The sequence below is a fragment of the Aquarana catesbeiana genome, linkage group LG11 (genome assembly GCF_042186555.1).
Source record: "Aquarana catesbeiana isolate 2022-GZ linkage group LG11, ASM4218655v1, whole genome shotgun sequence".
In the NCBI taxonomy this organism is placed as follows: domain Eukaryota; kingdom Metazoa; phylum Chordata; class Amphibia; order Anura; family Ranidae; genus Aquarana; species Aquarana catesbeiana.
The window spans coordinates 27,146,564-27,172,180 of record NC_133334.1 but is presented as its reverse complement, the minus strand read 5'-3'; the positions used below and the strand labels follow the sequence as shown (position 1 = coordinate 27,172,180).

The window sequence follows — 25,617 nt, the reverse complement described above, 5'->3', positions numbered from 1 at the left end:
GACACAATTGTATTTTTATTCAATTGTTTTTTTTTTTTTATTAGTGCCAAAATCTTGTTGCCTTTCAGTCCTCCAGTTTCCTGCACATTACATTCTGCACTGTAAACACAAACCCTTCTTCTTCCATCAAGAGTAAAGACAACGCACATCAAGACACCAATAGACAGTATATAGCTTTATATATAGATTTTTTTTTGTTTTCCAATAGATTGATTCTCTTTGGTGGGGGGAGGGGAATTCTCCATGAAGATGCCATGGAATAATTTATTTGCCTTGTAAACAATATTACTTTATTATGTCATGATTTCACTTAAATAAAAATACATCTGACAACATTTTTTATCTGTGAATATATATATTTATTTTTCTTGCATTTAAAGTGCACCTGTCGCCCGTAGCCAAGTTACCATAAGCAGTCACCAGCGCGCTATTGATCTGGAAGCCTCCCTTTGTACCCAATTACACTAAAACAGGCAAATTTACCGCAATGGTGTGGTGCAAGCGCCATGCATTGTGAGCGTTCCCCCCCCAAATGCACAGTATGGTAGCAGCCATGGCACTATTGAAAAAAGTTATGTGCGTTTTGTTTTGTTTTTTAACCGTTGCAGTGCGTTGACAGCTCATTCATTCAATGGGGGCACTTAAACCCCCTTCCTGCCCTAATGCAATGTTTGTTATTGTGCAAAATAACAAGCATTCCCATACTGCAACAGGGTGAAAAGTGTGAATCCGCCCTTTAAATTGGGTTTAAAAGATGTCACCCTCCAGCAGAAAAATATGGCGGTTTGTTACGTATTCAGGCATATGGGGGCGCTAGAAGCGCGATAAGATGATTGCATGGCATTACATAAAGGTTCTAGTTAATAATATGCTGAATCCTCACGGATATAGTTTGAGTCATCAAAATGGTACACTTGACCATACCAGTGACAGGTCCACTTTAAACCTCATGATCTTGCACTGGTGCTGCATTAGAGGTCAGCGGATCATAACAGAGTATGCCTGGTCTAGCTAGCCATTTTTTGTGTAGACAATATTGGGGCCAAGAATCTAGTGCTGGCGTCAAGTTCCTAGAGCAGTGATGGTGAACCTTGGCACCCCAGATGTTTTAGAACTACATTTCCCATGGTGCTCATGCACTCTGCAGTGTAGATGAGCATCATGGGAAATATAGTTCCAAAACATCTGGGGTGCCAAGGTTCTCCATCACTGCCCTAGAGCTTCAGATTGGTCTGGTTCAGAACAAAAATGGCGCCCCCGTGCTGCCTGATGGCGACAGAGCACTTTATACTCAAGCTTGTTCCGTCAGGCTTTGAAGACGTATCCAAAAGGACATTTACGTGATGTGTCCATAAGGATTGTGTTTTTTTTAAACATATGTTAACCCTTTACCGCAGCCATGCACAGCACAGTTCATCAACCGGCTCGGCTGCCGTGGCAGCAGCAAGGATGCCCGTTAGCGATATCACAAATACAGGAAATTACGACACGAGGGATTTGACCTACTCGAAAAGTGCAACGTAAAAACACGTGAAGAAGACAACAGACGCACATGAACATGAAACAGCTTAGAAATGCAGCTCCTTCTGGATGCCCCAGAGTGTGTCCGCGCTCTTTTTAAGACGGTCCTCCTCGTCCTTCTTTAGCGTCATGGTGATGACGTCTGTGATGCCCTGACTGCTGAGAACAGACGGTATGCTGAGGAAGACTTCATCGTTCACGCCGTACATTCCCTGCAAGAGAAAAGAAGGCGATTATCAAACAAGGGATGGTTACAGGGTGAAGATTTGTGTTTTCACTAGAGGAGCATGCTAACATTTTACACAAAAAAAAAAAAAAAAAAAAAAAAAGCACAAAAACTCTCCCATCAGTATCTACTACTACGTTGGTGGAAGGAAGGCATGGGTAACATACCAATGACGTCACAGTATGTCAAGACCTGGATCACCTTCTGGTGACGCTGTGGTTCCTTGGGTGGAAGGTTGTAATTCCAGAGTCCACCAGCTGGTGTCTCCCAGCAGCCAGCAGACCCAAGTAATCAGTTTCCACCTGATGGTGGCTGCAGGGAGGGTAATTAGGTCCTCCCCTACCAAGTGCCTCTTGCTCCAGTGTTTTGCTGCTGCCAGATACTGCAAGCCCTTATCCTGTTCCTGCTCCCGCCTTGTATCCTGCTGCCTTGTACTTGCTCCCCTTTTTGTTTACCTTTTCCCATCTGCTCCCTGCACCCCCAGTTTTTCCCTGCTTTTCAGTGTTCCCCATTTTGTATATATTGTATATAGTTAGTTGTTAGGCTTCTGCTAGTTATTAATCAGGTATTCTGTCAGTTTTTTGATTCACTTATATTTGTATGTTTTGCTGAGTGCTGCTAGATTTTGTTTCGCTGTAAATAGATCTCACTTAAAACGATACACAGTCTGGTCCCAGTTTCCTGAGTGTAGCCACGCAGATCTGGTCATCCCCACTGCTACACAGTATTTTGATAACCCACATCCACCAAGTGCCTTGCCACCTCTCATCCAACCACTTCTACGTGTTTCACCCAAAAGGCTTAACCATGGAGAGCGTGGTCTCCACAGGTAAGTACCTTTTTGGGCAAAAATGCATTAGCAGGTGGATGACAGGCAGCAAGCCATTTGGAGGATATGTTCTCCATGATTAAGACCTTTTGAACAAAACACATTAGAGCGGGTGGATGGCAAGCAGCCAGTCATGAGTTGGGTGTGGTCTTCATCTTTAAGCTTTCTGGGCAGAAAGCATTGGATCGGGGGGAGGGTGAGAGTGGACCCATACCCACCCAGGCGACTTGGTGGGTATGGTCTGCAGGATTAAGCCCTTTTGGGTGAAACGCGTTGGGAAGGGTGGATGACGGGTGGCAATTCACTTGGCAGATAAGAGTTACCAGGATAAAACACTTAAACGCTGTGATTTCAGTGTCATGCCCCTTTTCTTTCTTCTAGTCACATTGTTGCGCAGTAAGAATGTACTCTGGAGCAGCACCCGATGCAGACCAAACTACTAAGAAGGAGTGAGGTTCTTGGAGCAACGTGATCCTTTGTCGGCTTCACTAATATGTTGGTTCCATTTTTAGTGCTTTGCAGTCTTAGGGCTCATACATATGGGTGAATGATGGAATTTTCTACCCAATGCTCACGTTAAAGCTCAACTAAATCAGCTAAATATTTTTAGTTACAGTTCAATTTCTTTAGAAAACCACCATGGACTGAGTAGAAAAGCCTGCCCCTGCCAGCATGCAGCAGCAAAAGACTCTTGCTCTCTATGTGGACATAGTAGTCTCTGTGTGGAGGTTCGACATGCCCCCTGCCAAGTTAGACCTATAGCTCTGTAGTCAGCAAATTTCATTCTCCCCCCACCTGCTTTTTGGGGAGCTCTTGCTCTTACTCCGTAGCGGGCACATCAGCCCTCTGCAGAAAGCAAGGTTTCTTCTCTATGCTGGCAGGGGACAGGCTTTTCTACTCAGACTGAAAGTTCAGTTAAGCATTACCAAAATCTAAGGAGAACCTTGTGACTGCCCCCACTATAATTACTTCTGCTGTTGGATTAACCCTCATATGTACAAAAAGGAGCCGAAAACTGGCAAACATTGATTTATTTTGGTGATGCCTCTTGTTACCTTGATGGTCCATTAATATCATACAGTGGTTTTGACCCTGAAGGAACCTGCAATATGAAAACACAAAAGTACCTACCTTGATCATTGTGGAAATGGGGTGCACACGCCTGAGATTCTTCAGTATGGTTTCACCTAAATCTGCCACCGAGAGGCCGATGGCCCAGGAAGTGTAACCCTTCAGCTTAATCACCTCGTAGGCACTGCAACCAAAAAAGGCGAAACAAATGATTTCCCATCAAAGATACTGGCCCAACTCTGGAATCTGTCCTACCTACTCTCTTAAAGTGGACCTCTCATTAAAAATCTTTAGGAATCCCTGCTGACAGCAGATAAGTCATGGTTGTTAAGGACACAGCCGGTGCCGGCTCCTTAACAACCAGCTATTTCCTGGTTGTTAAGGACACTGGTGGGTGCTGGCTCTTTAACAACCAGCTATTTCCTGGTTGTTAAGGACACTGGTGGGTGCTGGCTCTTTAACAACCAGCAGTATTCCTTAACCAACAAGACCACGACTTGTTTAACAAATGCTTTTGTTCACATTTTTAGTGAACTGACTTTTAACTAGGTTTATGCGGTATTTACTGAGAGTTTCTTATTTTTTCGGTAAATACAGCATAAGCCTATAGTAAATTCAGCTTTTCAATATCGCATGCACTCTCTTTTATTAAACGGAGCCCATAGTGTCTATAGTAAGATATGAGGATCAACAAAGCTCACCCAGTAAGCAGAATGTATCTTAATCTAAAAAGGGATAAAAGCACTATAGTTTCTCTTAAGAAGTGTATGTTGAATAGCATGTCCTCTGCTGGGCCTTGTGGTACATCAGTACTGTGGTCTTCAGTGTTATAACGACTAGTGGGAGGAACCATTACACCCAGCAACGGAGTTGAGGGTGCGGGATGTGGTGCCATTCCGATCTTCCATGTAAAAATGACTACACCTACCTCTCCACCACTTGTTTATGAACTTCCTTCCAGTTCTCCTTGTCGGAATCAGAGCCCATGTCTGGGTTGAGAGTCTTTAGGGAAACGCCGGCCACGTTCATGCCACTCCATACGGGCACTGTGGAAGGACAGAAATCACCAGTGTTATTATCAAGAAAGCATACTGTATATGTAAACTCTCCTATATGCCAAAAGATTTGTAATTCATGGAAACATGGAAGAACATGGAAATGCAATTATTTTAGTAAATATAAACTGCCAAATACCTTTTCCCATCAGCAGTATATAACAGAAGTTCTAAGTCTTGTGACTTCTATCAGTGTCTGGTTAAACTGACTGTCCTATGAGAATGCAGGACCCCTGACCCTCTGTCTGGACAGTGCCGATGGGAGGGTGCATGTGATCAGCACAGGGCCAAAGAAAAAAAAAAACACCTCTCTAGCAATACACACCAAACTGAGCATGTGTGTCTCCAAGCCTCTGTTCTATCAGGAGATTGATTGGGGACAATAGAATGGGGAGGATCAGAGAAGACGGGATCAAACATCCTTTACACAATGCAGAGGATTAACCCCTTAGGTTCCACAGTGAGTATAACAAGCATGCTTTACTGCATGTACAGACTGATTTTACTGTTGTGGGTTTAGTAACACTTTTAGGTGCTATATATGGATAGATCTCACACTTTTTTTTAGTTAAACAGGTATTAATTACCCCCCCCCCCCCCCCCAAAAAAAAAAAAAAAGAATTAGATAAACCCTACATACAAAAACATATATATCTAAAAGAAAACGCCAAATACAGCAGGAGACCCGGTGTCAACAAGCAGAGATAACCAAGACGACTCTGTTCTATGATACCAAGTATATTCTGTTACCAAATATTGTTATATAGAAAATCCAAACCTTTAGGCAGAGAAGTCCCCTTTGCCACCCAAGACACAATTGATTATAACCTTATGATTACTGTGCAAACTCCATTAACCCAAAGCCACCGCTCTGCAAACAGTCATAATACCAAAATAATATTGCATAAGAAAAAGCCTTGGATTGCAGCCAGTGGAGTATGGACCTCTGATCTACAGTAACTGATCCCGGCCATGTAGGTTAATATATAACCGTCACTTGTCTCTGCTAGAAAAATCAGTCTGCAGGGAGTAGTTAAAGTCTATATCAGTGGTCTTTAAACTGTGGTCCAAGGGCCCATTGGAGCCCTTTACTTGCCTTTATCTGGCCATTGGGGCACTATTCCTCCCACTGACACCAACAATGGGGAATAATTCCTCTCACTGACCCAACAATGGGGCACTATTCGACCGACTGACCCTACAATGGGGCACTATTCCACCCACTGACCCTACAATGGGGCACTATTCCACCCACTGACACCAACAATGAGGTACTTATTCCTCCCACTGACACCAACAATGGGGAATAATTCCAGTCGCTGACGCCAACAGTGGGGCACTATTCCTCTCACTGACCCAACAATGGGGAACTATTCCTCCCACTGACACTGATGGGGCACTAGAACTTCTCCTGATACCAACAATGGGGTACTATTCCTCCCACTAATACCAATGATGGGACATTGTTTAGTCCCATTGACCATGGGGCATGTTATGCTCCCACTGAATACATTTTAGCCCCCTTAAAGTCTGAAGCACCGCAAACTGGCCCTTTGTTTGGAAAGTTTGGAGACTCCTGGTATACCTAAAGCCAAAACTTGTTTTCTGGATGAGTAGAGAAGCGTTAAAACCACAGTCAATTCCCCCAACTTTCCCCATCTGTGTCTCACTTGGTAGATTTCCCTTCACTTCCTATCTTGTGGACTAAACAGGAAGTCGGAGGATATCTTTCCAATGTGAGCAAAAAGTCTTCATTGAGGGATTTAAGCTCTATTCCTGTTCTGCTGACAAATCTAAGGCTACTTTCACACTGGGGCGGGTGGGCGCCAGCGGTAAACTGGCGCTATTTTTAGAGCCGCTTTACCGTCATTTTAGCGGCACTATTTGGCCGCCAGCGGGGCAGTTTTAATCCGTGCTAGCGGGGGAAAAAGGGTTAACACCGCCCGCAAAGCACTGCTGCAGCGGCGGTTTGGCGGCGTTGCCCCATTGTTTTTAATGGGCAGGGGTGCTTTAGGAGCGGTGTATACACCGCTCCTACAGCGCTGCAAAGATGCGGCTGGCAGGACTTTTTTTGACCGTCCTGCAAGAGCACCGCTCCAGTGTGAAAGCCCTCGGGCTTTCACACTGGAGACACAAGAGAGGCTCCTTACAGGCGCTATTTTTTAGCGCTGTAGCGCCTGTAAAGTGACTCAGTGTGAAAGAAGCCTTACATTTTGGATTTTCCTATTTCTGTCTCATATGATATTGCCACACCTCTGAAAAGCAATCCACAGAGGTGTTTGACATGCGTAGAGGAAGTATAATGTTGCCTCCTTACCACCTGTCTTTACCTTGTAATTACTGCGCCACATCCACATGTATTGCACCCGGTTGTGGTGTTACCATATTCGCTTAAATTGGTTGCGGGATAAATAAAAAATAAAATTTGTTTTACTATGTTTCTAATTTTGTGGCATTGTGTTTGTTGTCCATTCCGAAAGTCGCACCCCATTTACACATCCCTTGATTTGGATACATAATGTTGTCTAGACAGGTCATTCCATACCTCATGTAATCCATGTTTTATATGGATATGTTCCAGTTTGTACTGGTTGTATGTGCAATAAACTTTTAATAAAGACAAATTAAACATAAAGTAGTAATAAAAAAGGTAGTATTAAAGCAAGTTCTGCTTTGGGGGGGGGCAGGTCAACCACCCGGTTATACTACCCCCCCAGCCCCAAGTCTAAACAAGCCCTTATTTGACATGGTCATAAGGACAAACTAAGGCCGGCCATAGATGGATCGAAATTTTGATCCATCTATGGGCAAGCTGCTTTTGCTGAAGTCGATCTAGCAATCGATCTCAGTACATCCAGCCTGTCAGGTTTTTCTTGTGCAACCACTGCCGTCAGCTATAGCCGCCAGCAGTGATCATTGTATTCTGATTGCAGGAAAACCGCTGTCAGAATACAATACTGCAACAGGAGGGATTGCTCACACTGACCTTTGATGGGGAAGGAGTGATTTTCTTTCCTTCAACCAGGTTAAAGGAAAGAAAATTGCATGATGTATCGCATGCTTTTACAGGGGGAATCTCCCCAGTGAGGATAAAAGTCCTGGCAAGGCTTCTAACCCTTCCCGAATACATGCACTAGTTACCCTTTCCATTCACCATATACTGTAGGTAGGTAGAGATAGCAGTACCTTTTATAATTCGCTCCATCAGCTGTTTCATGCACTCTCCTTGTATCCCCCAAACTGAACACCACAGTGACTGTTATGCAAATTTTGACTTTTGTCGGAAGTCAACAGCTAAGCCCCTCTACGCCTGTTCTGGTGGCAGCTCAAGATTTTTGAATGACCCATCACTTCCCTTCCCGTGGACACTGGTGATCAGAACAGTGAAGCTCCCTAACAGGAGCACAGACAGGATTAAAAACTTGACAGGGGTTCAACCCCCCCACCGCTCTATCCAAACCGAACCTCCTGCAATCATGTAATATGTGTCCATCGCAGTTGAGGTTTCTGAGAGCGCGCACAATGTGTGCTCCCAGCACGATGGCCGAGCTGTCACTTGTGATCAAGTGCAGGCGAGATGGGCTACCAATCATGTGACCACTGTGACAGCAAATGACAGTGGTCATATGATCAGGAAGTCCATCCTGTCCCCCACCCACCCAATCGTAAGACCCAGTTAAAGGGCCACAGTGGACGGGCAGGAAGGGGTTAACCTGGAGATCTGAATACAATAGAACGTCAGGGGGATTAGTCTATTCCCATCATTTAGCATGGATGGAGGAATCTGTTAGGACCCATTCACACGTGTGGTTATACTGCCACCACTTTTCAGAGGGCATTTGACAAGAAGAGAAGAGGTGATATATTGGCTCCTCAACTGGCTGCTTTAACTCTCAAAATGCCAACCAATCTCACAACTGCGTGCATTGCAGTGCGGTTTTGGTGTGCCCCCATTCGCTTGCGTTGAACGTGACTGCAGGGCTGTTGCGACACGTCCCCATTTACTTGAATGGGTCGCTTTCGGCAGTGGTACCACCTACCATGCCCTAGTTTAGATGGGCAGGGGCAGTAAAATTGTCTGCTTTAATGCTTTTACTGTCCCTCATGTCAATGAGCCTGCAAAAGAAATCTATACATGTAATATGTATAGAAACATACAGTGAATAAAGGGCCTCCCTCCACTATCTCAGCGCTTAGGTTTCATACAATAGACCTTTCACAAGCAGAACACATGGAGAGAACCAATAGATATGCTGTGATACTGCCCTGATCGCTGAGGAATACTGTGGTTTATCAATCAATGCTTGATATAGACAACCCTCTGGTGAGTGTAAACCCCGAAGGGGAGCGTGTTGCACAGAGTGGAGTGTTGCGATGGGGTGTTTTTGATACAACATAGCGAGATTTCCATCTGCGGTTTCTGGGACTGTTTTCTCACATCATCTGTCAATTATTCACTACCCATGTGTACTACATACACATGAAAGCTGATCATATAACTTTATGGCAGTAGCGCTGCTATAATAACTACTGGCACTTGACCTGGTCTTGTGGAATTGTTATTATTCATTTTTGCTCTGATATTTATGTAATATGTATACATGTAATATAATGCAAATATGGTACAGTAGACAAGTAAAATACAAAAACCAGAGCTATGTAAAGTAAAGCCTCGTACACAGGGTACGAAAATCAGAAGGGGATTGTCGTTTTGACAGGCTGTTGTCCGAAATTCTTACCGTTAGTACGCTCCTTTCGACAAATTGTTTTCCAATTTTTGGACAACGAATGTCGGGTGACAGGCTAGTAAATTTTTGGCGAACGACGGCTCCACGTCTGATTTTCGGATGGTCAGTACAGAAATCGTCACAAAAGTCGAAAAGTACAACCACGCATGCTCGGAATCAAGGAACGAGCTGGAAGAGTTCGGTTTTGTAAATTACCATTGGTAATCTAGAATTACCATATATACTCGAGTATAAGCCGACCCGAATATAAGCCGAGGCACCTAATTTTACCACAAAAAACTGGGAAAACTTATTGACTCAGAAATAAGCCTAGGGTGAGAAATGCGCAGCTACTGTAAGTGGAAAAGAGGGTCAACAATGCCCATTTGCATGCCTCACTGTGCCCATTTGCATACTTCACTGTGCCCATTTGCAGCCATAGGTCCCCCAACTTCAAACTCGGTAGTTAAGGGTTTCTAGATGCTCCCTAGCTGCAGCCAAAATTTGGGGTCTCTGGACCCAAAGGGTCCCAAAATGACATTGCTGCAGATGGACACAGTTGACGGACTTTGGAGCCTTGTATCTCGGGGTCACTTGGTGCTAGGAGCCCCAAATTTATATATATTGTAGTGCTAGGCACACTGGGTTTGAACACCAAATTTGGGGTTCCTAGCACCAAGTGGCCCCGAGATACGGGGCCCCAAATTTGGTTCAGAAAATGTCATTCTCCACTGCAGAAAAGTGTTTGACTCGAGTATAAGCCGAGGGGGGGGGCACTTTCAGCACAAAACATATGTGCTGAAAAACTCAGCTTATACTCGAGTATATACGGTAACATTTGTGACATGGCAACTGATGAAATGTCAAAATTCTCATCTTCTTTAATGGGATAATAATGAAACCGCTTTGCATGTAGTTATGCCAAACGTATTTTAAAAGGCATTCTTTTTGTACGATCTGAGAATCGCGAATCAACGCTCACCAAACTGCTACTAACATGAAATTAGCAGAAGGGGCCCAAAGGGAGGCGCTTGAGAAATTAACTTTCTCTTTATACCCTCGTAGTACGTCACTAAGTTTCGTGTTTTGTCAAACAACAATTTGCGGATAGTTAGAATGCTAGACAAAATCCTGCACATGCGCTTTTGACAAAAATCAGACGCTCGGTCGTCCAACAATCAAACCGTGTGTACGAGGCTTAAGTTCACCCAAACTAAAAATATTCACACACACCACTTTCTTCACTCCATTCTTGGCCCCCAAGACTTCACACGTCAGCTCACGACATTCGAGGACCTCAGTTCGGGTACTGGCCCGTTAGCCCACATATTGTCCCAAACATACACCTTGCTAAATACTCCAAAGGAACAACCACAGCTATCCTACCTGACTAGATGGGAGAGAGACCTAAACTGCATGTTCTCAGCAGTACAAAAGCAGCGTATCATTACTTTTGCTCTGAAATCTTCCTTGTGTACTAAAACACAAGAGACAAATTTTAAATTGCTCTCCTGTGACACCCTCTAGACTACACAGATGCTTCCCCTCTGCCTCGGACCATTGCTGGCGCTGTGGGGAGGAAGAGGGTTCATTGATACATTTTCTGGTCCTGCCCCAGGTTGAAAAATTTTTGGGGAGAAGTCCGCTGCATCACACAGGAGTTTACGGAATATAACATTCCGGATGATGCCGCATTCTTCCTCTTACACCATTCAAAGATCCCAACCAAAACATACAAGAAATCACTAATATGTCACTTACTTAATGCCGCCAAGGCGTGCATACCCCTCTGTTGGAAGCAACAGTCCCCCCCTCCCCGAACATTGCACATTGGCTGAGAAAAGTGGAGGGGGTAAAGAGAATGGAGGGTTTAATCCTCACTGCACAACACAGACTGGAGACTTATACGAAGACCTGGAATTAATGGAATGTCTTTATCTATTCTAATGAAGGGCAACGTCTTCTGGGGTCATAGATCATCCCTGTTTCCACCTTGAGTTCATATCCCTCGGTTACCGCCATGTCTTTCCCCTCCCTTTCTCTGTCCCCTTCCCTCACCCCCTCCTGGGGTGTTCCCTTTCCCTTATACTATTCTACCCTATAACCAAATAGCGTCCTTGGTTTTTCCTTTTTTTTTTTTTTTTTTTAAGAAAAGGTGAAAAAGCAAAGGGGGAGAGCCCTCTACCTCCTGACATTTTCACGGAAATTGATGTCTGCGAATGTGAACCTCGTTGGAGACAAACACTTGGCCTATTGTCTCATGCCAACAAGTGAGCTGTAATGTAATGTAATTTGCAATTACCTTAGGCATTGTACATAGACTATGTAACCTTGGCATTGTTCACACTCTTTTCTGTTTTTCTTCTTTTTTGGTGTTTAATAAAACTTATATTTGAAAAAAAAAATATTCACACATACACTAATCTCCCTCTAAGTGCAAGCACCTATATATACAAATCAGTTTGACTCAACCGGGTGTTGCAGTAAATAACAGAAATCTAACTTAAAATATGATTGGCTGTGATAAGCATCAGAACATAATCATTGCTCTTTAAATGGAGGTATTCAATACTCTAAACGTGTTCCATCAAAGCCAGATTTGTGATTCAGCTGGTTTAAAGAGTCTGACATTCTGCGCAGCAACTGTTTTACAGTAATGTGACCTTTCCAGGCCCTTCAGGGTGAAGGCCGTAGCGTCTGACCTACTTGTGTTACACTGGTGACCTTTTCCAAGAGGATAAATTTAGAAGGGATCTTGGGTTACTTAAGGTTCTGCCTAAAAATATTCTCCACCAGACTTACCGCTGGAGTCTCCGTGTTCACCGATGACCCAGCCGTGACAGCTCAGTGGACTGATCCCCAACTTCTCTGACATGAGGTAGCGGAAACGGGCTGAGTCCAGATTGCAGCCGCTGCCGATGACCCGGTTTTTGGGGAAGCCACTGATCTTCCAGGCCACGTAGGTCAAAATATCCACTGGAATGAAAGAAGGAGGATAGTATATTATTATTATATTTGATTCATTATATTGTGAAGTCGATCGCACTAATAGTATGAGGTTCTTGGAGGAAATAAATACCATTTGCAGACATACTTGTATCTCAGATAATGGATTTCTTGAAGATATGATGCCATCTAGCCTTACAGGACAAAGTGACAGTGTTTCTGCAAAGGGGACCCCCCTGCTGCTCACCTTACATGCACTCCCTCACTGCTGCTTTATCTGTCACAACCAAAGCTGAATTCAGCCATGTCAGAAATCCAGGGAAGGTCTTTGTGCCCCCTTTTTTTTTATATGCTTACCTTTTCCAGGTGTCTTCAGCGGGGTCACATGCTAAGCAAGGTCCCCTTCCTTTCTGGATCTTCTCCAGCGGTGTGTGGTTCTCAAAGATGCAGATGACATCAGCACCCCTATCTGCATTGTTTTATGCAAGTTCAAGGTGCTGTAGTGTCTCCCTCTAAGGAGGCAGGTCCATGACACTTTGCACTCTCAGGATGTCCACTGGATGTCATTCAACCCAGAAGACTGAGGACATCTAGTGTTGGAAAAGAATTACTATGGGGTAAAGCACTGGAGACGGGGTGAGTATTGCAGCCAAAACTGCGGGGAGACTTTTTTTTTTTTTTGGCCAGGTTTGGGCTTCAAAAGAGATTTCTATTTAATAGATGCATTTATCCAGTCTTGCAAAATGTAGCTTTCGATTCTGTCATTTATTATTTAGAAAATAAACGCCAGCCAAACCTTTTAGTTTTTGGCAGGGCCAGCAAGGTTTAGCAGCTGGACTATGCTGAGGGCAAATGCTGTTGTTTGCTAGGACACTGGTGGCCTGGGCCACACAGCGTCACTGGTTGCTAGAACACTGGCAGCTCCAGGCCTACAGGATCATTGCTTGTTAGGATGCAGGTCACTGGGCTGCACAGGCTGCCGCCTGCATTATACCAACCAATGACGCCGTGCAGCCTGGGGGCTAAAGATACTCAGGACTGAACATGCATTGAGGACAGAGTGTCTAGTATGCAAACTCCAGTCTCAGTCCCACCACCCACTGTGAGTGCTGACTAAGGCAACCACCCCAATTGGCCTTATGTACGACATGGCCCTGGTTAGTATTAGTTACTGTGTGGTCGTCTGGACAGGAAGCAAGCAGAACCTCTTCAAGCACACACACAGAAATCAAAGCCTTTCTGCAGTAGAGGCAGCTTTAACCCTTTACCGCTTCACCTGAAACCCAATTACTGTTTGTAGCCCTTTCCGGTTAGTAGTGGCACAGGCAATGCAGACTCCTCACCAGGGTTGGAGACGACGAGCAGTGTGGCGTCTGGACTGTATTTCACAATATTGGGAATGATAAATTTGAAGATGTTGACGTTGCGTTGGACCAGGTTCAGGCGGCTCTCTCCTTCCTGTTGACGAGCGCCAGCTGTTATCACCACCAGCTTGGAGTTGGCTGTAACGCTGTAATCTGGAACATAGATGGGGTATTCAACTAACTTTGTAGAAGACACCTCTATAGTCACGTTTTACATAACTACATGAATACAGAGCTACATACGTGATCTAACACATTATCGTACCTGTGTCTGAAAATGTTTTACACAAAAAAAAAAATCCCTTATTGGTAGAAAAATTGTTCTTTTTTCTGCACAAGATGAATATTTCTCTTTCATATGGAAGCTGTAAAGATCAGCCTTCACCACCTGTAACTCTGCGCTGCAGCTTATATCAGACTACAGTGCACACCTGCCCTGATCAGGAGTGCCTAAAGTAGAACTATGGACAAACTATAAAATCATATATGTGAGGTAGACTGCCCATACAGGTAAGATGGGACTCTGTTTTTCTAAGTACACTCTAGAACATTTTGTAAATACCTTTTGTGCCTGCCAGTGGAATGGCATTTTCTTTGATAGTGTGACAATGCTCTTCCTTCTGCAGTAAAATCACTGCAGTGCTGTCAAGCTTACTACTGCTCTAGCCCAAGGGTCTTCAGACTTTCTAAACAAAGGGCTAGTTTACTGTCCTTCAGGTTTTAGGGGGGCCAGACTGTGGCCAGTGGGAAAATAATGTTTTCTCTAACCCAACTTTGATATCAGGTGAAGGAATAGTACCCCATTGTTGGTGTCAGGGACAGGAATTGTGCCCTATTTTAGGTGTCACTTCGCAGAAAAGTGATTTGTATCAGTGGGATGAATAGTGCCCCAAGGGCTGGATAAAGGAAAGCAAAAGGCCTCAGTTTGGAGACCACTGCTCTAGCCGCTTAGATGCTGGCACTGTTAAAAGGAGCTTAGGGAAAAGATGCAAAAATCCTGCTCAGGCCCTCCCATCCATTCAGCACTATCTGGTACGGTACAGGAGAGATCCAGCTTTCCAGCAGAATTTACCATTAAAAAAGAAGGAAATTACTTTTCTTTATAAGGCATTTAATATGTCAATTTGCTTTGAAAATGTTTATCACTTTGGGGTGCTCTGCATCAGTGCTTGCCCAGGGCTTCGCAATCAGAGCAATCCAGGGAAGCAGATTGTGGCCCCTGGGGGTAGTAAATGTCCCAGGCCCAGCATTAGCATGGCCCCAGGATCGGTGGTCATTAGGAGGAATAGTGCCCCATCATTGGTATTATTCGTGCAAGGAATAATACCCCATCTTTGGTGTCAGTGGAAGAAACAGTGCCCCATTGTTGGTGTCAGTGGAAAGAAAAGTGCCCCGTCCTTGATAATAGTGGGAGGAAGAATGCCTCATCAATAATGTCAGTGGCAGGATTTATGCTCCACTGTTGGCGTCAGTGGGAGGAGTGGTACCTAATATCATTGGGAGGAATAGTGCCCCAAGGACTGGATAAAGGCTAGCAAAGGGCCACATCCGGCCCTAGGGCTGAAGTTTGGAGACCACTATTCTAGGTAATCTTAGGAACAAAAAGCTATGCAAAAATCTTTATAAATTGACTTTTAAAAAATAAATGCCATATAGAGCTGTAATCAAATAAACAGTAAATTCAGTATACTCATGTGACCTTTAGTAAATCTTTAGTAAAATGTAACTCCAAAAAATTCTGATTGTTGATACAGAAAATATTCCATGTCCTATTCTTCTGTGAACTTACGCCAATGTAAGTAGTGGTAACAGGACATCTCTAAGGAGCTGGAGCTTTAATAGAAAACACAGACCTTTGCCGGAGACAATCTTTGGGGTCTTCAGGAAAAGGCTGCCGTGCTGCAGATCCATCATTTCACCCTTCAGTTTGTCTTCAATCACATCAACCAGAGCAAGTTCATCGGCCATCTCCTGCAAAGTGAAGAGGATAAACCACATGGATTGCATTTTCATAAAATATTGAATTTGGAGAAAAAAAGCATAGAAGTACTTCCACCTTTAAAGTGACCCTGAAAACAAAAAAAAAGGAGTTTCTATACTTGCCTTTCTGGCACCCTGTTTCTTCAAACTCCATTGCTTGGTGCTCCCTGGCCACTGAAGGTATTATACATTTCTGGGTTTGTCAAATACCTGTTCCCCCTGCCAGACAGTGGTTCCTCCCGCCGGCCTATAGTGATGTATGAGCTGGCAACAGGAAATGCAGCGTGTGGCAGGGGAGCTAGTACTAGATGTAGACCAGCTACAGTGGCCGGGAAGCAAAAAAAGAGCCAGACTTTGAAAAAACAGGAAACCAGAAAGGTAAGCATACATGTTTTTCTGGTAAGACCAAGTTTAAAGGGGCCCTTCTGTGTGCCCCTGTGAACCTAGTTTCACTTATTTAGGATGTACTGACTTTGAGACAAAGCCCTGCCAATTTGGCATCCACCTGTACTGTGGCAGTGCCTCAGTGACCAGTAAGGACAGGAAAAACGGCGGATAGGTACTTAGAGGCCTTTAGTAAGTAAGTGAAACTAGTTTCAGAGAGGTGCAATGAGGAGGGTTTTTTATTTTTTTTTAATAACAGCAGGCATCTTGTATAAAATTGATGACAAGGTCATTTTAATTGGGTTAAAAATGATTATGGTCAAGTCCACTTATGAAATATGTCAAACTCACCTTCTGCAGGATGCTGATGGCACAAGCCATGCCCACTGCACCCACGCCAACGATGGTGACCTTGCTGTGGGAGGAGGGAGGGTCGCTCACCAGATTGTGAATCAGCTTTTCCTTTGTGCCGGCCATCTTGCTGTCTATGAAATAAACACAGTGGAACCTCAGTACTGGGGTAAAGGGCACAGAGTGTTGCACATTAACCCACATTCGCTGTAATGAATAAATAAAACCTGGACTTGGCTGCAAAAAGTACACAAGAACCAGATAGTCTTGAGAGGTGTCCTGTGACCCTCATCACCTAAGCTCTATATACTGCATATAATCTAAGATCTATATACTGCATATAATCTAATAATTCTGCTTTATTAGTTCTATAAAAAAAAAAAAAAAAACTTTTTTTATGCCAAAAACGACTGAGCCAGCCCCCCTAACCTGTCTTGGACGGGCCCCTCTGACCTCCAGGTCCCACTGACAGTTGCACCTTTTGCACCCCCTATATTACACCCTAGATGGGCTCATTCTTTGCTCAGGCCCACATGTACTGATGCACAAGCAACCCACTTCTTTCATTCAGCGCATGTTCCCTAATAAAGGAATCTGACTGTGTTGCTTGGGGCAACCCTAAACTTTCCAGTCTGATGCTTTTATAGACAAGGCCTAAACTTGACAGATAATTTTCTTTCACAGTGATGAATAAAAGGACTGAGACAGAAAAGCCTACAAATGTCTGCTGTAGGCAATATAAAAAACAGTCCTTCTTGCAATAGGTACAGAGGGAATAATAAAGCCTGCCTCTAACTATCATTCTGCACAAACATTAATGGCAGCATTTAGGAAGCCAGGCCTCAAGATTTCCTGTACATACAAGATCTCTCTTGTGACCATTATAATTAAAAAATGGATGTATTCCAAGTAGCAAAGAGGAAGAAAAGGTCGCCAAGCAACGATCCTTGTGTTTATTCTAGAACAGGTTTTTATATAACGCTAGGCCCGAACTGATATACACACCCATAGCTGGCTGCTTTCCCTTCTCACACTTCACCATGCTGTCAGTTTGTGGTCTTGGTAACCATAAGGATATAAAATTTAAATACTGACATAGTACCATAAGCTGGAATCGTATTTTCTACAAAAGTAACGGTCGTCAAGCAACAAACCCTGTATTTGCTCTAGCGCAGGCTTTTGCGTGTCACTAGGCCCCAACAGAGACATACACCTATAGCTGGGTACTCTTCATACATCCTGACCCTATATGTCAGCACCATCACTGAGCAGTGACGGGGGGGGGGGGGGATTACTGGCAGCGCTTATTCCATTGACCTGAAAAGAAACCGCTTTGCGTTTGTGACTTTTTTGTGTTTATTTTCTTACTGGCCTCTATAAGAACTCAGATTAAATGTTCTTTCTATACCTGTGTCCTCCTGCTTCAGCCTAAAAAAAAAAAAAAAAAAAAAAAAAAAAAAAGAATACTTTCTAGAATTTCCTCTTCCAGTCACTGATTAGCGCTGATAGTAATTCCCCCTCACCCCTCAGTGATGGTGCTGCCATATAGAGTCAGAATGTAAGGAAAGTGCCCAGCTATAGGTGTGTGTCTCCATTGGGGCCTAGCGACACACAAAAGCCTGCTCTAGAGTAAATACAGGGTTTGTTGCTTGGCGTCCTTCCACAAATCCAGCTTGTGGTATATCAGTATTTAAAATATTAATCCTTATGGTTACCAAGACAACAAATCAACAGCATGTTAAATCTTCAGAATTAGAATTATAACTAATAACAAAAAAGGAACATTGCATTATTCAAGCACAGTTGCTGTGGTAACCAGGATTTGGCAGCGAGCCTGCATTCACACCTGAGCAGAACATAAGCAGAGAGTATTTAAAAGCGTTTTTTTTTTTTTTCCCCCAGATTTTTTTTTTTTTTCTGGCAGTTTTGTAAACTTCAGGCGTTTGTTTTCTGAGCAATGGGAAGAGATCAGTTCTATAAAAAGGAGAGGAATTCTTTAGGTGTAAAACCACTCGCAGAATTGTGTGAAAACAGCTAAAAAAAAGGCTTGAGGTCTCATGCACACTGGGTATAAAAAAAAAAACACTGCTTTTCAGGGTGTTTGGCATTTTTTTCTGCCTCTAAACGCCCCTCTGTGTTAGCCTATGGCAGTGATGGCGAACCTTGGCACCCCAGATGTTTTGGTACTACATTTCCCATGATGCTCAACTACATTGCAGAATGCATGAGTATCATGGGAAATGTAGTTCCAAAACCTGTGGGGTGCCAAGGTTCGCCATCACTGGCCTATGGGATTGATTTACTAAAACAAAGATTGTGCACTCTGCAAGGGAAATTGCTCCACAGCTTAGTAAATGAGGTAAAGCTTCACTTTACAAAGAATACCCAATCACATGCAAGGAAAAAAAAAAATTGCATGTTTGCTTGCACATGATTGGATGATGGAAGTCAGCAGAGCATCTCCTCATTTACCAAGCTGTCGAGCAACTGTACTTGCAGAGTGCACAGTATTTGCCATGGGGGTTGATTTACTAAAGGCAAATCCACTTTGCACTGCAAGTGCACTTGGAAGTGCGGTCGCTGTAGATCTGAGGGGCACATGCAAGGAAAATAAAAAACAGCATTTTAGCTTGCACATGATTGGATAAAAAAAATCAGCAGAGCTTCCCCTCAGATCTACAGGAAGTGCAGATCCACTCTGCACTTCCAAGTACACTTGTAGTGCAGAGTGGATTTCCCTTTAGTAAATCAACCTCCATGTCTCCATGCACAAATACGTGTTTACAGCGTATTAGAAGAGAAGAGTTTTGAGACAGGAAAAAAAAAAAAAATACGCCAGCAGGACAGAACTGAAATTCAATGAATGAAAGGGGCATGCCAGGGACAGTCAGGTTGGGAAGAATAGGGCTAGATGATGCTGGATGTCCTACAACCAGAAAATGAGGTGGGCTCTATCTGACTTGCTGCAGCCTCTAATGCACATTGTGAGAAGCTCATAGCATGCAACGAAATCAGAGCAAACAGTTTCAGTCTAGGAGAGGAGCCTATACAACTGTGCAAGACTGAAGAGAAGGCCGGGGATCAGATTTAACTCTAGAAGTCAGTATTACACATTGCAGCTCCATGGAGATAGCCTGCAGAGATGGCCACCGACTGCAATGACGCCAGAAATAGAATGGACAGCCCCTGGAGACAACACAGAATCTTCAGATCTACAGAAGGAGAGCTTTCTTTACCTAGGTGAGATCAGTGACGTAAAATGCCTGAAAACATCAATATGTACAATCTTCTCTCTGTACATCTTCTATTCCACCATAGGGAACATTTTGTAGATCTGCATGGATTTATTTTTCATACCATTTTGGTTTTTTTAGGTGTTGATTTTACTAATTGGATTGCAACCTGAAAAGATTATATATATATATATATATATATATATATATATATATATATATATATATATATATATATATATATACATACATATGTATACTTATATATACACACACACATACATACATACATATACACATATTATATATTGCAAAGCAAACCTAATAAGTATCCATAGCCAAAAATGTTCTTAATCTTAGGTAACATATTGGAGGGTTGAAATCACCTCTTTTTTTTCTATGTACATTGGAAAGATCTCTCAATTTTGACCACAGAGGCACAATAGGAAGAGGAAATTCTCTCCAAAATGAGGGGAAGTCCCATCTTAAAGCTGGTCATACATGGTTCCGTTTTTTAGTTCCCGCTGCTGTATTCTGACCAGTGGCGGCTGGTGGTAATTTTCCTTGAGGGAGGCGGCAAAGAGTGACAACCCCCCTCCGGTGGTCGGTCGGTGGGACGGACTGGTGCACTTACCCCATATCTATGCGGCGCATCTTTCAGGCTCTCGGCGGCAGTGGCTCTCCCGTTCTGCTCTCCACAGGCGACGGCCCTGGCTTCCGTTTTTTCCCTCCTTCTCGGTGGCCAATCGGGGGTCTTCTCTTTTCGGGCAATCAGAAAACGGGTCTTATACTCGCTTCTGATTGGCTAGATCGAGAATCAGTGTTACAACAGCGAATATTCATTCGCTGTTGTAACACCTGGGTGGGCTCATGGCGCAATGCTCTGCGCCACGATCCCACATATTTTGAAGCCTATTAGAGCCTATGGATCTAGTCAGGTGCTTAATAAAAAAAAACACCTCTGCCTCTGTAATTCAGGTGCCCGGCGTCCTACAAGGGGCCAGACGCCTGAATAGGGGGTGGCAGTGGCGGCTGTGGATAGATTCATGCTATGCATGAATCTATCCATTAGTCATGCAGGGGGTGGTGTGGAGAGAGGGGGCGCCCCTAATGGACGGGCCGCCGCTGATTCTGACAGTGGGGGGACTCCCCCGGCGTCTGAATACACAGATTAGCACTGAAGCCTACTGCCTAATAGTGTGATCAAGCAGTTTTTATCGGACAGGTCGGTTGAGGAGAAGTCAATCGGTAGATCAACTTCTGTTCAACCGTAGTGGCCACACATGTTCATGTTCATAATTCATCCAGTTCTTTGTGAACCATCCGAAGTTGGATCCATCCAGAAGTCGTCAATATATATAATTTTTTATTTATATTTATTTATTAATATTAGACAATTGACAATTTGTACTGTCCCTTCCCATGCTCCACCCTGTCCTCCTTGGTCTATTGCCAATGGTCCTCCAATGGTGCCACTTGCACCTTTTTACTCTTATCTTGTGAGCCCAACCTGTCATTTACACCCCCACCCCCCAGGGGGCGCCTCATTACACAGGCTGAGCTCACAACACTCCAGGACAAAGCGGCACGCATACATCATTAGGTGAACCCAGGGGGTGTGTCCATGACAGCCTGGAGGACTGATTGAGGCAGCAACCAAGGTCAGAGAAGGATGCGGAGGGCGGTGATGGAGCATAGAGAAGGCAAGCAATGCATTTTAATCTTCTCATTTACACACAGGGGAAAAAAAAAAAAAGAACACAAAAATAATTGAAGTCGGCATTGGGTTTAACACACAGCAACCATTGCATGAACACTCAGAGATGATTTATGTTTTTTATTATCAATACATCCCTATATCTGTGATGAAACATCCCAACCACATGCTTACATTCTGCAATAAATATTCAGGAATTGTACATTACACCCGCCATATGCAGCGATATAGTAAAGTGCTATCCAATAGAATCATAGAAACCAATTCAATAATTGTGTCATGGACACGGCTCATCTAATTAGCAGATGGCACGGTTGAGTAGAGTTAAGTGATGAGCAATGACGCGATGGCCATGCTGGAGGACAGATGAAGGTTTCTATTCAAGGACACAGTGATGCGGAAGTGGTACATCCCTGAAAATGGAACATTCCAACCCGGGATCTGCAATTCCTGAATATGACGAATGATCAAGCAAGTGAAGAAAATTACCCTAGACAGAACCATTGATCTTCACTAAACGCATATCACAATATTTTTTTGATTCCTATTTATTTTTTTTATTTTGATCATTTTTTTGTATTCTTTTTATTCGTATTTATTTTTGATTATTTTTATTCCTATTTTTGATTATTCTTTTTTAATTATTATTTTTATTCCTATTATTTTTATAATTATTTGTATTTTTATTCTTATTTTTGATTATTATTTTTATTTTCATTATTTTTTTTTATATATACTTATTCTTTCTATCCTTATTTTTTTTTTTATACTTTTGTATTATTATTTTTATTCCTACTTTGATTATTATTTATATTCTTTTCTTTATTTAGATGTATCTTTGATTATTATGATTATTCTTTTCAATTTTAGTCCTATTTTTATTTATTTTTTTATTCCTAATTTGGATTTGATTCCATTCCAATAACCCAGCTGGATACAAATCATAACAAAGCTTTTTCTCTTCTCCCACGCTGAGGCAAGCAATTGCTCCACGTCCTATCCTGCCAATGACCCCGAGGGCTACGCAGAGGTCAAACGCTGCAACCTTCCCGTATTGCAGATGTGCAGCGTATCATAAATTCTTACAGGAACTAAATAAAAAATGCAATGATGATTTATTTTCATTCTTTTTACCAAAAAAAAAAAACAAACCGTCTGCTAACATCAGAAACTGTGTCCCTTGCTAGAAAGGAATCACCATAGTGAATTCTACGTTGGGTTTTAATCAGCTTAGGAAAGCTTAGGCCTGTTCTTACTTAATGACGCTATGATGTAATCGGGAGGTATAAACTGATGATGCACAGGGAATGGAAAAACCAATGGGGGGGCCTAGAAAATAAATTGAAAGGGTCAGACCAACTCAAAGTGATATTTTAATTATGGATGGAGGCAGGTGGTCTCAGTCAGCCCCTGTTTTTGTATATGTCTTGGATACTCCCAACAGTGAGATCACAACAGGAGTACAGAGACCTGGGAACTCAGGACCGGGATGGTGGGAGCCCCTCATAATGGGCACAGCAGGTGTACCAACACTAGTACTCAGCACAGGGATGGTGGGAACTCCTCATAATGGGCACAGTAGGTGTACAGACCTGGGAACTCAGGACAGGGATGGTGGGAGCCCATCATAATGGGCACAGTAGGTGTACAGACCTGGGAACTCAGCACAAGGATGGTTGGAACCCCTTATAATGGGCACAGCAGGTGTATAGACCTGGGAACTCAGGACAGGGATGGTGGAAACCCCTCACAATGGGCACATCAGGTGTACAGACCCAGGAACTCAGCACAGGGATGGTGGGAGCCCCTCATATTGGGCACAGCAGGTGTACCAATCCTAGTACTCAGCACGGGGATGCTGGGAGCCCCTCATAATGGGCACAGTAGGTATACAGACCGGGGAACTTAGGACAGGGATGGTGGGAGCCCCTCATAATGGGCACAGTAGGTGTACAGACCTGGGAACTTAGGACAGGGATGGTGGGAGCCCCTCATAATGGGCACAGTAGGTGTACAGACCTGGGAACTTAGGACAGGGATGGTGGGAGCCCCTCATAATGGGCACAGTAGGTGTACAGACCTGGGAACTCAGGACAGGGATGGTGGGAGCCCCTCATAATGGGCACAGCAGGTGTACCAACCCTAGTACTCAGCGCAGGGATGGTGGGAGCCCCTCATAATGGGCACAGTAGGTGTACAGACCTGGGAACTCTGCACAAGGATGGTGGAAATTCCTTATAATGGGCACAGCAGGTGTACAGACCTGGGAACTCAGCACAGGGATGGTGGGAACCCCTCATAATGGGCATGGGACGCAGGAACTCATTGCAGAGATCTCACCAATACAGAATACCAGACACTGTCAAAAAAATGAACCATTCGGTGGACTGGTCCTTAAAGTGTTCACAGCACAGTGCATGCATTCATGTGGTTGGCATGCCTTTTAGACCCATTGCATTTTTTAAATGCAGGTTGGCGCATCCAAAATGCACCATGCGGACCGCTTCACAACGTATTGCAACACAAGGCAACATATTTTCTCTTGTCTGTTCTTCCAATGCAACCACATTCTTGGCAGGGCACGTTGAGCAAACCAATCTGTAGCCATTTTGAGGCGACAACGCTTAGCATGTTAAAGGGTCAACAGGTCATGCTGGGATTTGTAGTTCCAAAACTGAGAGCTTGAAGCTGCTCCTCCCCTTCTGAGATCTTATTTCCCAGTAAGATGTCGCCCCACCCTGCAGAGAGACGCAAACTCCCACAGACTGACTCACTTCCCCCGCCATCAGTACCCAGCTACAGCAGGAGGGCCGGTGCCAATCACAGCGCCAACCCACCAGCACCCGCTTGTTATTTTATATCAAAGACCCTCCAATGAAATCCAGGCTATAAATAAATCCAGCGGACAGAAAATCTTCACCGTTATATGTCCTAGGCGTGGAGAAGGCGCCTCCAGGGGACTGGAGCTCTTTTAAGAAATGCATGTCACCCTGCCCTACGTCTGCTGAAAATCCATGAACTGGGGTCATCGGTGCAAGATGTTACCGATTTCATTAGAAATTGTTGAGTCCTAAAATGTAATTACGGTGCTAAGAATATATTTATGGCTGTGTGGCATCAATGTATATGATGCAACAATGTAGCAATAACATGCATCCTTTGCAAAAAAAAAAAAAAAAAAAAACCTAAATAAAAAAAAAATATGTTTTTTTATTTTATCTTTGCAAAGGAGGCATGTTATTGCTACATTGTTGCATCATAAACATTAATGCCACAAAGCCAGAAATAAATATTTTATATTTTTTTAACTAAATAGCAGAATTGCATATTGCAAAAGCAACAATGTAGCAATAACATGCAGTTAAAAAAAAAAAAAAAACTAAGGGCATGCGCATAATTAAGCAGACTAACTGTATATATTAATTTATACAGTTAGTCTGCCTTATTATGCAATACATATAGCATTATAAATACATTGTATCAATATCTGATACTCATGTGACATTTCTCTGCTAGGAATTCAGCCCCCATCTGACTATATATGAGCCATGATCATAATGAGCCGCCCTCACCTAGGTTCGATCCCTGGTCCTCTCTGCTCGTCGATGCTCCGATCCGCAGAGATCTCGGCTGGAAGGAGACAGATATAGTGTCAGCTGTCACTACGTCACCACACTCATTTGCATAGAGCGGGGGACGTGCCTGTGATCAGGTCCTGCGGCGGGCGGAGGGATATCAGAGGAAGGATGCAGAGATGAGATCGGAGAGGAGAGGAGAGGAGGCTGAGTTCTGGCCTGCAGACACAGTGTTATTTATGTCATATAATGTACTCCCTGTACCCATAAATTCATACCCCACCCCCAGTATATAACACTGTGCTCCCTACACCCCCAGACTCATCCCCCCCCCCCCATATGTAACACCGTGCTCCCTGCACCCCCAGACTCATCACCCCCCATATATAACACTGTGCTCCCTGCACCCCCAGACTCATCACCCCCCCCCCCATATATAACACTGTGCTCCCTGCACCCCCAGACTCATGACCCCACATATATAACACTGTGCTCCCTGCACCCCCAGACTCATCACCCCCCATATATAACACTGTGCTCCCTGCACCCACAGACTCATCACTCCCCCATATAGAACACTGTGCTCCCTGCACCCCCAGACTCATCACCCCCCATATATAACACTGTGCTCCCTGCAC

At 43.8% G+C, this 25,617-nt stretch overlaps 1 protein-coding gene across 1 annotated transcript; it reads right to left on the bottom strand.

Annotated features, from left to right (window-relative positions):
• On the bottom strand, positions 1-25,133 carry LOC141111907 (L-lactate dehydrogenase A chain). Its single transcript, XM_073604117.1, has 8 exons — positions 24,977-25,133; positions 16,455-16,588; positions 15,593-15,710; positions 13,719-13,892; positions 12,232-12,405; positions 4,576-4,693; positions 3,708-3,831; positions 1-1,733 (listed from the first exon to the last, which is right to left on the bottom strand). The coding sequence occupies exons 2-8, from the start codon at positions 16,578-16,580 to the stop codon at positions 1,569-1,571; spliced, it is 999 nt and encodes a 332-aa protein (XP_073460218.1). The 5' UTR covers positions 16,581-16,588; positions 24,977-25,133; the 3' UTR covers positions 1-1,568.
• Between the last annotated feature and the right edge of the window lie 484 nt (positions 25,134-25,617).